Source organism: Trematomus bernacchii, unplaced genomic scaffold, assembly GCF_902827165.1.
Source record: "Trematomus bernacchii unplaced genomic scaffold, fTreBer1.1, whole genome shotgun sequence".
NCBI lineage: Eukaryota > Metazoa > Chordata > Actinopteri > Perciformes > Nototheniidae > Trematomus > Trematomus bernacchii.
In genome coordinates, this window is record NW_022987547.1 from 13,204,814 (window position 1) to 13,222,388 (window position 17,575).

The 17,575-nt window shown below is 39.1% G+C and overlaps 3 protein-coding genes across 4 annotated transcripts in view; 2 read left to right on the forward strand and 1 right to left on the reverse strand.

The window, feature by feature from the left end:
• Positions 1-163: 163 nt before the first annotated feature.
• Positions 164-6,400, reverse strand: sgtb (small glutamine-rich tetratricopeptide repeat (TPR)-containing, beta). Its single transcript, XM_034123499.1, has 12 exons — positions 6,349-6,400; positions 4,555-4,670; positions 4,114-4,217; positions 3,694-3,769; positions 3,188-3,287; positions 2,884-2,988; positions 2,643-2,781; positions 2,462-2,524; positions 2,015-2,052; positions 1,844-1,927; positions 1,016-1,136; positions 164-934 (listed from the first exon to the last, which is right to left on the reverse strand). The coding sequence occupies exons 2-11, from the start codon at positions 4,652-4,654 to the stop codon at positions 1,025-1,027; spliced, it is 921 nt and encodes a 306-aa protein (XP_033979390.1). The 5' UTR covers positions 4,655-4,670; positions 6,349-6,400; the 3' UTR covers positions 164-934; positions 1,016-1,024.
• Positions 6,401-6,448: 48 nt separating this feature from the next.
• On the forward strand, positions 6,449-13,889 carry nln (neurolysin (metallopeptidase M3 family)). Its single transcript, XM_034123498.1, has 13 exons — positions 6,449-6,633; positions 7,060-7,310; positions 7,877-8,025; positions 8,419-8,523; positions 8,986-9,088; positions 9,167-9,327; positions 10,088-10,223; positions 10,730-11,096; positions 11,482-11,683; positions 11,777-11,963; positions 12,057-12,185; positions 12,433-12,569; positions 12,645-13,889. The coding sequence occupies exons 1-13, from the start codon at positions 6,593-6,595 to the stop codon at positions 12,795-12,797; spliced, it is 2,121 nt and encodes a 706-aa protein (XP_033979389.1). The 5' UTR covers positions 6,449-6,592; the 3' UTR covers positions 12,798-13,889.
• A 101-nt stretch (positions 13,890-13,990) lies between these two features.
• Positions 13,991-17,575, forward strand: part of erbin (erbb2 interacting protein) — a 57,831-nt gene continuing 54,246 nt past the window's right edge. The window contains exon 1 of one of the 2 annotated variants that reach the window (XM_034123496.1): positions 13,991-14,621. The gene's annotated coding sequence lies outside the window, so the exon portion shown is untranslated. The remainder of the gene's footprint in view (positions 14,622-17,575) is intronic. The other variant, XM_034123497.1, reaches the window with a different exon arrangement.

Consider the following 17,575-nt stretch of genomic DNA (forward strand, 5'->3'; position numbering starts at 1 on the left):
CTCAATATGGACCAAAGTCTCTGAGGAATGTTTCCAGCACCTTGTTCTATGCCACGAAGAATCAAAGCAGTTCTGAAGCCGGTACTGGCAAGGTGTAGCCTACCTAATAAAGAGGCCGGTGAGTGTATAACAATCACAAAAAAGCACGAGTGTGACACGTTGCTGAATTTCAAGACATTTATTCACATGTTTTGGACAAAACATTGTGCTGCCCTAGCATACCTATTTGTTTCCATAAAGCATCTGATCTCAAATACCAGATTTAAGAGCATGCAAAATGATCAATCTTAGTACTCTAGTTAATGAACAATTAAATATGCTTAAAGGGGGTATATTTATTCTTTGCTAAAGTGCAATAACAACATAATGCAGGCTGCAAACACTGCTATACAATTACATTGTTGTCTTAATCAACAGTTAAGTAGTACTCGTTGAAAAGCAGTGATGTGAGTCCAACGTGTTTTCAATACACAAGTAGAGCCTATGCTGTCTACAAAAATAATATTGAACTGGATGCAATATAAACCTGGTGTGTTTTTCTATGAACAAACGCTGAATGTTTCCTGCAGTCCTCCCTACTCTCTAAGTATCATGAATAAACAGAATGATCCCTAACTCATAACATGAAGCGGGCAGTATTTTCAGCACATATAAAACACAATTTCAGCAGGATGTAAAAGCAAGCTTCTTGGCTCTTTTTATGATTAAGTCTTTCAAATGTGTTTTGCCCTTCATGTGTAGGATGCTTAATTTGATGGTCCAGTCTCTAGGTCTTCACCTCTCTCCGCCTCAGAGTTTTTATTCACAGTAAAGTGCCTTCAACCCGATCCTTGTCTCTTCGTTCCAGCTGTGCCGGGGATTTGATTTCAAGAAATGGGTGTAGAGATTGTAATCGCGCCATATGGTTGCCCTTCCTTGGAAAAAAAATGTGAGACTGGAATATAAAAAGAATACATGTTAATGATATATATATTTATATACGGGCAGCTAAGATTTGGTTTAAAAGTATAAAGACCTTATCAGATCAGGAGTGCTCCTCCGCGCTGCCGCTGAACGAGCGGCTCCGGATGTGGTTCCTCAGCTGCTCGATCAGCTCGGGGTTCTGCTGCTGGATCTGCTGCGCAAACTGTTGACCCCTGACAGACCAACCAGAGAACTGTGTTTAAAACAATAGCTTACAAAAAGCAAGATGAGAAATATCTTAGTTTTTAATATGCAGTAGAAGAAATTCCTTTTTGATAGAAGCCTTATTTCCTCACCTTGTTGACATAAGTAAAAGTATTCTGACGCTGGGCTACGTGGGAAAAAGTACTATAAACAGAGCCACTGCTTCTCAATATCTAAGGGGTTTGTGGTCTGAAAATGTCACCTCAATTTAGGGAGTTATTACATTCTGTTTTAGCCTCCACCAACGTGTATAAGGTAGTTTTGAAAAATGCTTGTTGAGGTGCATTGCTCCTGCATCAAATTTCACTTGATGCTGCAGAAAAGTACACCACAAACTGGCTTTGAGCGTCAGTGGGCAGCATGCCCCGTTGGAATCAGATATTCATATGACATTGTTTCAGAAATGTTCAAAAATGTTTTATTGTCAAGAGTTAGATGAGAAGATCTATATCACTCTCAGGATTGTACCACAAATGTAAACATGTTGCCAGTAGATAGTTAGACTAGACTGGAACCATTCAAATGGATTCCTGTGGTTTTATATTTGTCGTACAGACTGTAACATTTTGAATAACTACTTTAATGTCTTATATTTAAATATGTTGAACTCATTCAAAACTCTCGACAGTTAATAATAAACAAGCAAAAGTATTTTCATCTATTTCTATGTACTTACGCTTCAATCAAACTGGAGATGTCCGACAGTCCCCCGACTCCTGCTGCAGGACCCCCGACTGCATTAGACATCATTCCTGACATACTGACCCCCAGAGACACAGAGACAGGGAGTCAAATCATGCTTCTTCTGCACTTTACTCTGAAGGCAACAATTCATTCTGACACTCACAGCTGTTGCACTTGTTGGTTCTGCATCACGCTTGCAGCCTGTGGACAGAAATCAAGTTTTTCATAGATGTATTAAAAGGACGATTCATTTCTGATTATCTCGTGCGGTCCAGCTGTATACGGACAGATGATTTAGATGTATGTTGTCATTGTTGCTGCAGTAAACTCTGGTATGCTTGAAGAAGCGTTCTTGTCCTGGCAGACGTTCCCTTGTGTCATCGTTTAACGAGTCCGCACTGTCAGAAACCCAGGCACTGTGCTTTCCCCTCCACAATAATCTGGTTGATTAATGGGCTAACTGTCACTCATGGGGCTAATTAGGATAAAAGAATCTGGTCTAACCTTCACAGAGACAAAACAAGCAGACAACACCTGTCTCCAGGACAAATGTTTGCTAAACAGCGCTAACCTCTCAGGCTTTATGTGCAGTGCATACATTCAGACTCACCATGCTGATGAAGGCAGGGTTGTTGATTAAACTAGCCATGTCGAAACCCAATCCAGCAGCTATCTGTGGCACACATTCAAAAGGTCAAAATAAACATGGCTCGGATATGTATGTGAGCTTTGATGGGATATAACTAATGTTACATAATAAAATGAGGTAAAGACAGCTTGCTTTTACTCACTGGGCTGCTTGCTTCTTTCTGCTTCTGCTCCGCTATCTTCAGGTTGGATTTATAGGTATCATTATCTGGATCTAATACCAAAGCTTTCTTGAAGAAGGAGATTGCCTCTGGATACTTGTTCATGGCTGTCAGAGCCAGACTGCAGCCACAAAATAAAGACACAGACCGCATTTTCTCAGACCTTGAAATATCATTGAGACAGAAAAATCCTTGTTTTAAAAACGCCTAACATGAAACTCACCCCATCCTCCCGTACGCTTTGCTGTAGGTAGGATCAATCCCAATGGCTCTCTCGCAGTCACCAGTTGCCTCTGTGTAGTTTCCCAGTTTACTGTGAGCCGCCGCCCTGCAGAGGGTTACATTCAGACCCCATGCTTAACTTTATAACTGTGTGTTATACATACATAACACAAGGAAGGGATTTAATCAACAATTTAGTTCTCCTGTTCAAATGTGCTTGTGTGCTGTAGTATATAATATGTAAACCAGTACAAGTTAGGTGGAGAACATTGACAGTAAATCCTGTTGCTTGCAGTTGTAAAGACCTGTTGCAGTAGTACACAGCGTTTCTCAGGTCCAGGTCAATGGACTTTGTGTAGCACTCCACTGCACATCTGTAGTTCTCTTCTTTCATGTGATTGTTCCCTGAAAATAAAATGGGTAGGGGTTAGGGTTGGAAAAAAATATGTTGTTTAGCATTTTTTGCCAAAGTTATAATAGATGCATCATAGTTTTACTTTTTGTCATGGCTTTTTTAAATAAATGATGCAAATGTATCAACAATTGATGTACAAATAATAATTCATATTGGGATGAACGTGATATCAACATTAAGATATATTCATGGTAAAGGTCTCAATGTTGTCATGGATATCATCAGAATTTCATTTATAGGCATACTGTCTCTATATTTATGTTCTAGTTACCTAGTAACCTCTTCTGTATGATTTGTGTTTAACAGAGCACAAGCACTTTATGGTGCTACCAGGAAGGCTACAGAGGAATGCTAAGTTTTAGTTGAGTTATAGTAACAATTAACGTTTGACTTTACCTTCATTTTTAAGTTGCTCCGCTCTTTCAATGTCTTCTGGAGATGGGGAGGTCTCTGGTATGGTAATATTGTCATTCTAAGTAAATGTCAAATAAAAGAGTCATTACTTCTAAGTGAACAGTGACTGAATTGTAAACAAAAATACATTTATTATAATGGAGATTTTGACCTTAACAGGAGGGAAAGCAGGTGTAACTCATTGTATTGGATTGGATTTCTATATGCTGGCCATTACCTAATGGCAGTGAGCCAGCATGCACAGGCACTCCTTAAATAAAGATGTAGTAACAGTTATATTGACAATATATGTCTGCCATAAGAAAGGCTTATAGTGTTGACTTTGAGTTTGTATGTGCCATACATAATGATGAAATATCGTACCTCCTTCATATGTTAAAGCATGGATGGTGCATCACCCACCTTAAGCAGGGAGTTGAGGAATATGTCTGTCAGAGGCTGTGGCACAGCGAGGTGGGAGTCACTGGAGCCGATCTTAAAGGTCGTCTCCAAACACTGTATGGCAACTGCATTCACAGAAAGATGTTGACCAGATAAATAACATTTGTGAGATTTTAAGTTGCCAGCCAAACAATTGGTCTTCACAGTATTTTTCTGGTGAGATGGTGAGTCAGAGCTTGGCTGCTCATTCAGAGTGAGACATGTTTCTATCTGTTCATATGAAACACACCACCACAAGTACTGAACACCATGCCCTAATTCCCAGTCTAGTGTGATTCTTTATCTTTTATTCTCGCTTTATAAGGATAGTGAGATGAAAGCATTAATCTGCTGAAATGAACAAGACAGAAGCATGTTGTCCTATATTTGTGAAGTGTAGATGCACAGCGAGTTGGCCTATACCTTCGAGGCTCTCCTGCTCATCAGAATTCAAAGCGCCCTGATGTGTTTGATCTCGTAGGAACTGCACAATAGAGAATGCCAGACGCTTCTCCACTGCCATTTTTATCTGGAAACTGCTGCACACAGGAAGTTGTTTGGGATGGAACAGAAAAGACAGCCACAAAAGAATGACTATATTTATTCATAGGTTGGCCCTTTATAAACACATGGTAAGATAATGAATAACTACAAGTTGTCACATGATAAATAATGCAAGATAAACTTAAGGTTAAACTGTTGGCCAGATGCAAACATCCAGGGTCAACAGAAGTTATCTCTAAAGTTACCTCACAGTCAGATACAAAATCGATACTAGGTCGATTTGTCAATAAGCACCTGCTAGATATTGGTGGGTTTAAGTTAATACATGTCTTCAATATCTCTATTGAGATTCTTAATATTCACTAACCCTAACCCAAACCCTAGCCTCAACCCTCACCCTAACCCAGCAACAAATAAATGTCATGATAAATTATTTCAAACTCATGTTCCATACCCTTTTTGCATCTTACTACTAGTTTGATAAACAGATTCACATTTCTATCTGAATGATCCTGATCTTTGGATCGGAAATGATCCCTTTTCTAAGTCACAGGTTTCCATTATTGATCAAGGTACATTATTTCATAGTCAAAGACCCTGCACAATCCTGATATATGTTAGGTATGTGGTGGTGAAATAGGCCTATGGGTTTTGTATGGTTTGTTGAATTATGTCAAATCCGAACCAACTCTTAAACAGTGTTGGGTTATGTTGTTATAGTCCTTAACATAGGCCTCAAAAGAATCTTCAAGATTCACTACAACTCAAATGATTGTTGGTTATTAATAAATTGCAGTGGTTAAGAAGTTTGCATAACACATGGATTAATGTGAACCCTGCAGGGGACGCAAGGAGCTCTGTGTTTACACCCACTGCTCACTAAAATGAAATGACCACAATATAGGCTCAATAGCAGAATGTTGCCCCGGGGTCCTGCTAACAGGTTGATTTAGTTATTATTCTATTAACTCCGGCAAAATAAGAAATTATGCTGTCGGTGCATGGTTCTTGTTTGCAAGACAACTCAGAGGTGGATGAGAGCTAAATTATTATTGTATACTATACACCAACAAAAAAAAAATTGCTCCATTAAAAAGATGGCCGTTTTTCATCTGTCTGACCGAAGCAGTTCCACAGAGATTGGCTCAGCAACCAAAATGTAAACAGACTCTATGAGGAAAATACATCGCAGACACAAACAAACAAACAAACAAACAAACAAACAAACACTGCCTCATAGTCATATCTCCATCACACTTATGCCATGCGTTGCTAGGCTCATAGTCGGGCTCAGCCACTCCTCCTCAGTGTGTTGACACCATGGATGTATAATAAGAACGGTTGACACCATAGACTGACACACGGACATGCAGTGATGCGGAGGTTGTGGTGTAATACCATCATAGGAGACGATGTGTGTTTTGATTCATTATGCAAGCATTATTATTGAATAGCCTAAATCCAATGCATTCGAGAAAACACAACCACTGGCACATGCAGCTGTTTGTCATAAAGCCTGTCTTCAGGATAAAATCCGCTGATCGCCACTGTGCAGATTGTGAGGCTGAAACAATCACAACCTGCTGTCAGGGCAGCAAAACATGCAGGAGGAGAGGGAGGAAAGGACCTCAAATCACCTAAGTAGCACTATAAATCACATTTATAAATAACATTGTGTCAAAGGATGCCACTCGGAACCCCCCGCCCACCTACCTGAGCTCTTATCCAGCTGTCTGTGCCGCCGCGTCATGAGGACCTGTGTCGGATTTGATCGCATCTTCTGCGCCTGCGCCTTAAAAGCGGAAATAAGGAGCCTTTTCCACATTTCAGAGGAGAGGGTGCCTGCTGCTGCTGCTGCTGCTCTCTCTGTCCCTGCACAGAATGGTTTGGACTGAGCCACAGTAAGAGGAACAGAAAGGGGCTTTTTGTTTGCACGGAGAACGCATGAACCGCTGGCATGTGTGCGTTAAGAGTTATAGTGTGCCGCGCGCTGTACAGGTATGATTCTGGATATGTTAAGACTGTTCATTTAACACCAGTGTGATTTGCTTCATTAACTTACTAGTTTGCTGTTATTTCATTTACCACCTGTTAATCATAGTAAAAAGGATGATAAAATAATGCTCCATTCACTCCTGCTCTTTAAAGGAAAGCGCTGAAATGTTTATAAGTCTTGGCAGAGGTTTGTCACAGCTGCCTTACTATTTATGATCTTGTTTTGAAAGGCTTCCGCTGTCATGCTATGAAACTCTACCCTGAGTGGGAAAAGGCCCCCTCTTAGCATGGAAAAAATGCAGAGCACGTTTCAAGTGTGACCTTGAATAATGAACTGCTTACAGCGGCCTTGTGCCACCTGTTAAATTAAATCTGAACTGTAATTCTGATTAAAAGTCGTAGTAACCTGAGATGTCTAATGTTTTACAGCGTCTCTAATCCTCTGCTGAGAACCACCATCCAGAATGGATCTGTGATATCTGCCAGAGACTGCTCCCTGGCAGGAAATAAGAGACACGCTTTGAGATGGGACCTGACCCCGGATGATATCCGGACCTCTACAGACAGCTTGATAAACAGAGTAAAAGCTGTCTATGATGACATCGGGTCTCTAAAGATAGAACATGTTTCAGTTGAAAACACCCTGAAAGCCTTGGCTCATGCCAAGCTGGATTATGCATGTAAGTGTTGAGGTATAAATCTTCTGGTGATAATGTACATGTTTCTTGTTGATAAGAACCGCGTGACATTTGGAGCCAGAGCCTCTGTGCCAATATGCTCCATTGTTGTCCAAAAGCTATATAAAACACATAAATGGGCCTCATTGTTAAACGACGTGACACTTTGCATTATTACCATGAACTAAAGTATACGTTCAGTCCCATATACTGTACATCTACGTATTAACTATAGCACAACATTTGTATTAATCCCCAGCTGAAAATAGTTTCGATTTTCAGCTTTTAATGGGATCTTTTGACAAAAAAATATATGTAATAACATTTTTTATTTTTTTTTATTTTTAATTGTTTATTTGGCAGGGACAATGCCCAGTAATGAACACTTAAAACATTAAAATGTGTCAAGCGTAACAGTGCCAGATTTAGCTTTGAGCTCATTTCCATCCGCAGTCCCTCACATAAAACATTTAAGAAGATTACATTTTACAAACAGAATGGGTTACTTCATGCATTTTCCTATCTGGCACAATGTTAATGCTGTCTTTTTGTCTGTTCTGTTCCCTTAGCATCGCTCCATGTGCTTGATTTCCCCCAGTACGTCTGTCCTTCTAAAGAGGTTCGGGCAGCGAGCACAGAGGCCGACAAGAAACTGTCTGAGTTTGACGTGGAGATTAGTATGAGGGAAGATGTTTTCCAGCGAATCACAGCGCTGCAGGTACGCCTCATATCACATCCACTTGAACATCCACATCACGACATGAGGGGAGTTAGGTTAGTATAAAAATGTCCCTCTAATAAAACACCCAGTCAACTCGATAATCGTGTTAAAGTATTGTTAACGGTAAAATACATGGATTTTGAAGCTTGTTGAGGGGTTGGTGCATTTATCCAAGTAGCTATGCCAATGACAAATTGGCAAGGCCTGAAGTACAGTAACCTTATTTGACTCCACCACTGATTCTCTTTTACCATGGGAAAGTAATTGAATCTGATCTTTTCCGTGGAAGCCCACGCCATATGTCTTTCTGTGAATGAGTGGCTTGCTCACTTGCAGCATAATTACAAGTGAGTAAATAAGATGTGTGTTTTTGTGAATATTTTTTCACAGAACAAGCTCCAAGATAACCTTTCACCTGAAGAGAAGAGGTTCTTAGACAGACTTGTTACATTGGGCAAGCGGAAAGGACTGCACTTGTCTAAAGATATGCAAGAGGTAAGAAGAATAAGTGACTTAATTAGTAAAGCTACTTTAATTTTGACCATATAAATTGCATTGAAGAGTTTGTATAATGAAAGCAATTTGGTAAGTTTAGGTTTGAATGTTTGGCTGATGGGATAGTGGTGGTCTAATGGATAGTGAGGTGGGCTGAAGATCAGAAGGTTGTGAGTTCAAATCCCGCCAGGAACACCACCACTAGTGTGCCCTTGAGTAAGGCACTTAGCCCTCAGTTACTCCAGGGAGAATGTCCCTGTAATTGGTAATTGTAAGTCGCTTTGGATAAAAGCGTCAGCTAAATGAAATGTAATGTAATATTTATATTTCACGGCCTGTCTGAATCTGTATGCTTATTATAATACATATTTCTTCAATCTTATAATTCTTCAACTATCATGTCACATACTTGAAAACAATATATAAAAACATAATTCCTGATGACTCCTTTTCTTTCTAAAGGAAATAAAAAGAAAATCCAAGCTTATATGTGAACTCTCCATAGAGTTCAACCAGAATCTGAATGAGGACAATACGTTTCTTGTTTTTTCTGAGAATGAACTCGGTAAGCCTATACACAATACAGTAAGCCTGGGAGACTGCCGGATTTTATTAAAATTGATGTTGTTAACTTTCTGTTAAGGTGGGCTTGCTGACAGCTTCCTCAATGGACTGGACAAGACAGCAAACGGGCGGTATAAAGTGACACTTGAATATCCCCATTACTTCCCGCTGATGAAGAGGTGTCATAACCCTGAGACCAGGAGGAAGATGGAAACAGCTTTTCACAGCAGGTGTAAAGACGTGAGTGAAGTCCGATAACAAATCTGTGCTTCCTACACCTCCCTGAACCCAGTAAGAACTGTCTGTTTCAGCTTCAGTTCATCCATATACTGTTCACATGCAGAAATAGTGGTGTCACTAGCAAGTACTATGCTAAAAGTTTCAAATATAACCTCTCTAAACTCTCTCTTATACAAAACTTATATATATTTTGCCTTGCCCAAATAGTAATTACAGACATACACACAAGGATATCAGAGGAGGTCATGCATGCACTAGTATATCCGTTAGTTATTCCATCTCATTTATATCTGCCGTACTGTTTACTGTTCACTCTCCAGGAGCCGTAGCTGTATTAAATGACTGCTAATGTAAACCAGTTATTTCCCGCTGCTGCTTGCCAATTAAAAGTATTTAAGTGGTGAAACACAATGTAAAACAATAACAAGCATTCTCAGTGACCTGTTTCCTTCACAGTTGCAGGTGAAAGGTTGCACACATGACGCTGCAGTGTGGAAAGCTACTTATGCAGCCTGAAATCAGACCCTTGCTGTAACTCTCAAGGAAGAGTGCCAGCAATTGAGTGATTTCTTTATTAAAACAATATGAGTTTGTTATGCTGCACTGTAAACAGATACTCCAGCTGCTCTTCTGTATATTGTTGCTGCACCTGCTGTTACCACACGTGTCGCCAAATCAACCAGGACTAAAATAGATATTTTTTAAATTTTAACCATTATTTGATCTGCATATCTCTTTCTTCCACTTTCTTTTATTTCAGGTTAACACAGCAATCCTGGAACAATTGATACAGCTGAAGGCAAAGGTTGCAGACTTACTTGGTTACACTAGCTATGCGAACTATGTGCTGGAGATTAACATGGCCAAGAATGCAGGCAATGTGTCTGACTTCTTAGGTATGACAGCTTTGACATTGCACCACTCAGGCACACGCACACATAAAAGACATGTAATTTAAGACGAGACCATCTTTTAACAGCCTTGCATCAGAAAGATAAACTTCATTGGACAGATGGGTGGGTTCAACTGTTAGACAGAAACCCTACACCTCATGCCTGTTGAGTGTAACGTTGTAAATGTTGCACTTCATGCCTCTCCTATGTAGTGTCATGTAGCCTTCATGATCAGCGTCATATATCTCAAGTGAAAAATGGCTGACTGAGTGTTGTCAGTGGCTTGTTATTGTATTACAAATCCATATAAACGAGAGATAATTGATGATCTTTTTAAAAAGTAGTAATTAATAGTAGTTTTAATTGTTTTAGATACAAACAAGATCCCAGATCTGAGAAAGGACTGAGACTTTGTGCTTTACAATTAGACATATAGAAAAAAACAATAATGAAATGATTTGAAACTTTTTGGAACATTTATTTATCTTGTTTTTGTTCTAACTCTAAAGATACCTTCTATGAAACACTAAAGCCCATCGGAATCAAAGAGAGGAAATATATTCTTGCACTGAAGAAGCGTGAGTGCTTGATGAAGGGCTTCCAGTATGATGGACAGATCAATGCCTGGGACCTACCCTACTACATGAATCAAGTGGAGCAGTGCAAGTTTGCTGTGAACAAAGACAAACTCATTGAGTATTTCCCTCTTGACGTGGTGACAGAGGGACTGTTTGGTATCTACCAGGAGCTGCTGGGTCTTACATTCACACAGGTGGAACACGCTAATGTGTGGCATGAAAATGTCAAGCTTTATTCTGCCCGGGACACTGAAACTGGAGAGGAGATCGGCCAGTTCTACATGGACTTGCATCCGAGGTAAAGAAAGTGTCACTGTAGGACTGCAGCTAACAAGTGTTTGCATTAGCGATTAATGTCCTGATATATCTTTGATTCTTTGATTGATTTTTATCATCTATATAATGTCATACAATTGTGAACATTCCAATTATATGTAAACTGCATATTTTCAGAAGCCCTAACTGGGGCATTTGTGCTTGAAAAAGGATTAATTTAATTCGGAAAATAATTGCTGATCCATTTGCTGTTGATCAACCTATCGTATAGCTCTAATCAGTTCATTCACAATCATAAAAAAATATTAAGGCTATCTGTGACAATAGCCCTTAATCTTTGTAATGTCATTAGTATTAATGCTCTGATTGAGCCTGCTGTCTGACTGTGTAACTTCATCTTCCACCAGGGAGGGGAAGTTTGGCCATGCAGCGTGCTTTGGACTGCAGCCCGGCTGCAGGGGACCTGATGGAAAACGCAGGCTTCCAGTGGCGGCCATGGTGGCTAATTTTACCAAGCCCAGAAAAGGTTGGCCCTCCCTCCTCCAACACCATGAGGTGGAGACTTATTTCCACGAATTCGGTCATGTTATGCATGAGATCTGTTCTAAGGTAGGTCACTTTGAATATCAGCAGCTTTGTGTGAGTTTAATATAGTATTGTATATGAATTAGAGTGATGGAGATTGTCCTGTGTTTGTTACAGGCCACTTTTTCAGAATTCAGTGGAACCCTGGTGGAGACAGACTTTGTGGAGGTGCCGTCGCAGATGCTTGAGAACTGGGTTTGGGAGAAGGAGCCTCTGAGGAGAATGTCCCGCCACTACAAGGACGGCAGCCCAATCCCAGACAATCTGCTCGACAAACTGATTGCATCTAGAGTCGCCAATACTGGTGAGAAACTGGAGTTTTCTGTTAATTCAAAGATTAAATGTGTAGAACATTTATAGAGAAATCAAGGGTCTCTGACTTTTCTATCCTCTTCAGGACTGATGAACCTGCGCCAGGTAGTCCTTGGTAAAGTTGATCAGTCTCTACACAGCTGTCCAGATGCTGATACAGCTGAGGTGTTTGCAAAGCACTGCGAGGACATCCTGGGTGTTCCTGCTACACCAGGTCAGTAGTTACTTTAGCAACAGTAGATTTGCAAGGCCATTTTTTCTATTAAGCATATATTTAGAGAAATATATGCATTAACATTTTTCTCAGTGATTGAGAGCATTTATTTATCAATTGTCTCTTATAAGGATAAATAAATACTTGCATTGTTACATTTAAAATTGACAGAAAAGCTCTTTGTGTTTAATTTAGTCTGTGAATGTCAGCTGTATTGTATGTAATAACAAAGCTCTGTTCTCTGCAGGTACCAATATGATTGCCAGTTTCAGCCACTTGGTTGGAGGATATGATGGACAGTACTACAGCTATCTGTGGAGTGAAGTTTACTCCATGGACATTTATTTTAGCCGTTTTAAAAAGGAAGGCATTATGAATCCAAAGGTAGGTGTGATTATTACAATATATCATATACATTTTCTTGTAAGCACACATCTCACTTTAAAATATATTTATTAGGTTGGAAAAGAGTACAGAAGGGTGATCCTGGAAGCTGGTGGATCTGAGGATGGCATGGACATGCTGAAAACCTTCCTCGGCCGTGACCCCTGCCAGGACGCCTTCTTTCAGAGCAAAGGACTGATTAAGTCACAGAAAACACAGACTTTGTAATTTGATATATACTGTAGAACTGTTTTTTTGTCAAACCATTTAATATTTTTGTACTTTTTGTATGAAGATCCACCTTAAAAAAATGACTTTTCTTGAAGTGTATTGAAGACTGGATCATTTCTACCTGCTGGCATTTTTTCAAATAAACTGTAAATCATGTAGGATCCTCATGATTGCATGTACAATTGTGTAAGTGTTAATAATTACATTTACAATGATTTTGTTATATTTAAGTGTCCTAGTAAGCCAAAGCAAAAGACACCATGCACAAACCTAGACCCTATGACTATGAAAACAAGCAGCTAAATGTGAATAAGTCAGCATTCATTTAATTATTAACACCATCTGTTTTCTACTGTGACATGTGAACATTTCTTCTGTGAAAAAGGCGTAGTTTTGTGTGCACAGCTGCATGTTACCATTGTAAAATACATTTTTTTTTTTTTTTTTTAATTGATAATGATTTTTTTAATTTATAGACTACCAATAGCTTATGTAGGTGGATATGCAGAACACAATTGTTATTGCATCTTTGAATTAGTTGTCCTGTCAAATTTCCATTCATTTTATTATGTTAGACTGAAATATGTATTATAATAAGCATACAGATTCAGACAGGCCGTGATAGGATACTATGGTTAACTTTCAGAGATTCTTATATATGCATTCTAGGATCTCAAAACTGCACGTACTAGGGCAACATTGCTTACAAAACCTTAGTGTAAATACATATGTTGCATTAAGTTCCCTCCTTTAAAGGGGAGTAGGCTCTTGTAGGAAATATTTAAAGAAACTGATTAAGAAAATGTGTTCATAATCACAAAAAGGTTTGCATTATTTAAAATGCTCCTGCATTAATGGAGATATAAACACCAGGGGGCGCCACAAGATAGCATAAACTGGAATTTTACTTCGAAATAGTAAAGAAAGATACATTTAATCGTTGGGATAACACTTTCTCTGTTGATAAATACATTTTTTTTTTAATTAAATAATGTACATTTGACTGTCATGAGGGGTGAGACTGTTGTTAATAGTGCAAACACCTTTATGGTTGTAGGTTTGTTTAATAAAATGTCTTATTTTCCATTGCTTCTAGTCTGTGTGATTACCTTCCTTAACCTAATCAGAAATGTTGTCGAGCAAATAGATGGGTGATACGGGGATTCATTAAAAGTGTCTGGGAGAGATAGTGAAAGCATCACCGCGGGGCTCGGTGCAGCTGGAAGGAGACTTCTGGTGGACAGCCTCCTCCTACATGTAGGCACAGAGGTCGCAGAGAAGAAACCCACCGCTCCATGTTTGCTCTTAACAGCCTCAATGTAGCTTCACTCGACTCTTTCATAGCAAAAAGGAAACGAAATTATGAGTGAAAACATCTGGGAGCGGCGTACTTTACATGAAAAGGTTTCGCTTTGCCTCGCATTTTTGCCTTTTGTATTTCCTTGCTGAATGTCGTGGACATTTTGGATTTTTTTGAATGCTCTTGTGTCATTAAGTCTTACAAATTAAGGACAATTTTTTTCAAATTTCATCCCGTTCGGTTAGTTGTCTTTATGTGAGCTGAATACTTTTACGTGTGGGGGACGACAACGTAAAACAACTTGAGGACGGCTCTGCTGAGGAGAATGTGCGAACTGGGCCAGCTTCGAGTTGCTCTTTAATGGGGCAGCATTAGCTAACTGCTAACTAGCACACCCCTATTGAACTAACCTCAAGCAAAGCTAGCTGATGCCCGCTTCTCGACACGTTTTCTTTGGATACTAACAACCTGCTCATAACCCTGATATCGTTGAATGAGACGCTGACTCGAAAGCAATTCAGGTAAGAGTCTTTGTTTGTTACTGCTTCTGTGTTTGTGTGTGTGTGTGTGTGGGGGGGGGGGGCAGCTAGCATTACGGCTAGCTGCGTAGCGCAGCGTCGTTGAGGTCCCATTCTGGCGCTGTCCGACTTGAGTCTTATGTTATTAATTCAGTAAATTCGAAAAAACAATTCAACCAAAGCACAATTTACGAAGCTCTGTAAATATGCAGAGCCACAAAATTACCCGGAATACAAACATCTCGGGAAACATTTAGTTTAAGCTGGTGTGTGTGTTTGTGTCTGTTTTCAAAGTATGGTTGGGAGGCAATTTTTTCATCAACCTTGTTGTTCTTCAATTAATGTATTTTTTTGTGTGTTTCATATATATATTTTTTGTATATTTTGTATTTATTTATTTTTATTTGTTTGGAGGAAGTTAAATGTTGTGTCATGTTTACATTTAGAATGTAATGTATTCAAACCCCCATTCATTCAGTAACATTAAAAGTATACAAAAACACTTAAATCCAAAAAAACATATTTTAAAACGTATCAGTTATACAATCATCATAATCATGTTTCTGTTTGTTTATAATAGGTAGTCACTAGCAATGTAAGCAGCTGTCTGTATTTTGGGTTAACAGCTGTAACGTCACATGTCTGCCTGTTTGCAATGACTGCCTCCTTATCCACTCAGTGCCTACATCTAATATAGCGCAGTCTGGTACCATTTAAAGTATTAGTCAACAATATGAGTATATTTTAATGCCTTCCTCAATATCACTAACGTAACAGCTGCACTGCAACAACAGCAGCAGTCACATCTTTTGTTGCGGAGCACCTTCAGCCCTTCGACGGACGAGGGATTAGTGAGATCTACACCCAACATCTCGGCGTTTTCATTTTCTCACCACTTCACTAATCAGATTACTATCCCCATTTAACTCCTATGTCATTTAATCCCGTTAAGATTTGAGATGGATGCGGTGCTAATCTCCATGTTTGTTTTTTAGGAATTTAAGCAGGTCCATGCATCACCGTTGACTTTTGTTGCTTTGAATTAACTGTTGTTTTGGAAATTACACCAAATCTCTGAAAACCATAAAGCACAAAACGTTCTGGTGAAAATGAAAGAAACCCGTTGGTGCATTTATTTGAATGACATCTGTGAATGCTTTGTGGTGTGGTTTTAACACACTATTGACAGCATGACATGTGTGCAGGCTATACACCAAAACTAAACCTATATCAACTAATACTTGAAAGTGACAGACGGGCTGTTTTATGTTTGCCAAACAGAGAATATAGCATGTTAAGATAAACCAGTTATTTATACATCATTCCTCCAGCCTGCTTGTTGAAATACAGAGAAGGCTTCCTTAAATCTCAAACCTTGAATTTGATGACTGGCATTGTCATGGAGGAAAACAGATACACTCTGGTCATCCTTCAAAGGCCATCCTTGCTGAGACTAGACTATCAGCTGACAGTTGTCATGGTTGTAGGCCTATAAACTGAGAGCTGGTGGCCAGCTGTTAGTAGATGATTATCCAGCTCTTCATGATAACATTGACTGATGATTATCCTGTTATTTATGATAATATTGATCAATAATATGTAAAGTATAACATTTAAATGTCTCCATAGTTTGTGGTACTGTCTATAAACTGGATAATATGCTGCCCACCTTTCCCCTATTTCAATTTGTGATCATTCATCTAATTATATGCAAGACTGATCTTCACGATATACACTGCACAAATCACATAAAGACTGCAGTGGCATGTTTCCATTGAGGTGTTGGTGGACAGCACCTCAATGGAAGTTCCTTGTATGATCATTTACAACAGACCTTATCTAGAATGGAAGATAAGGTTCGCTCTAACAAAGGCCCTCTATTGCACTGTTCTTTTCTCACCCTAGTAGCAGAATAGTGTTTTTCTAGTACTTGCCAAACAGTTTGTTTTGCCACTTGTTGACGGAAAGAAAGCAAAAACTTTACAAAAGCCTTCGACAAAAGCACCAGAGTCATGTTTCCTTATCTTCATTACACACGAAAAATGTTACCCTGGTTTCATAATGGTTAATCCAAAGTCAATAAAGCTTCCATTGTGATTTTTTTCCATATCTCTGTGACTTGGACAAATACATCTTTTGAATGATTAAGCCTAGGTCACCCAGGTTAAAATAATTTGCTGCCCTTAAAATATTAGGTTCAATAGTTCAAAACTCAGCCTGGATGGCAATATAGGGTAATACCTAACAAATGGATGTTTTTACTTCCTAAAGTTGATGTAATTCCTGTTGAAAAGGGAAACAGTGAACGATCATCCTGAACTGTGAACCAATGGCATATCAGTTAAGGAGAGAATGGCTGTTGAACCAAAATTGTATTATTCATGCCTGAACACAGGGCTGTGAGCAGAGGTATTGTGGGAGTATCGTTTCATCTTCAGGTGTGTTTGACTAATGACTCTTTTTATCAGATGGGGAAGTTTAAAAAAGAAAAAAATGTTTTACAGCTTGTGTGACCATATGAGTGCAAATTGCTTTCCCCAACTACAGCAAGACTAGCCTTGAATTGATTCTTTTGGCATTTCTGCTTTTGTGGTGAAAGGGAAAGAGAAATATGCTCAAGCAATGTGTCAACAATGAAGCTGTTGTCGTGTACCAAATACATTTGTGGTTATTGATTGAATTCTCTTCTGACACAGTTAACTAGTTGCCGATAATGGTATAAAGCCTTGGAGAAAATATCTGTGCTTGTGACACAATTAACGACATTTCCAAATTCGGAAATTATTTAGGCTATATCTTTGATGACTATAAGATTGCCCTCCTATCCTTATAGCTGATTCAGTGCAGATAGATGTAGAATGAGAGTCAAATAATAAATAATTGTCACACCTTTCCTGTTTTATAGTAAATTCAATATCTTTCAGATTTGGACTGTTGGATGGCTAAGACAAGTAGTT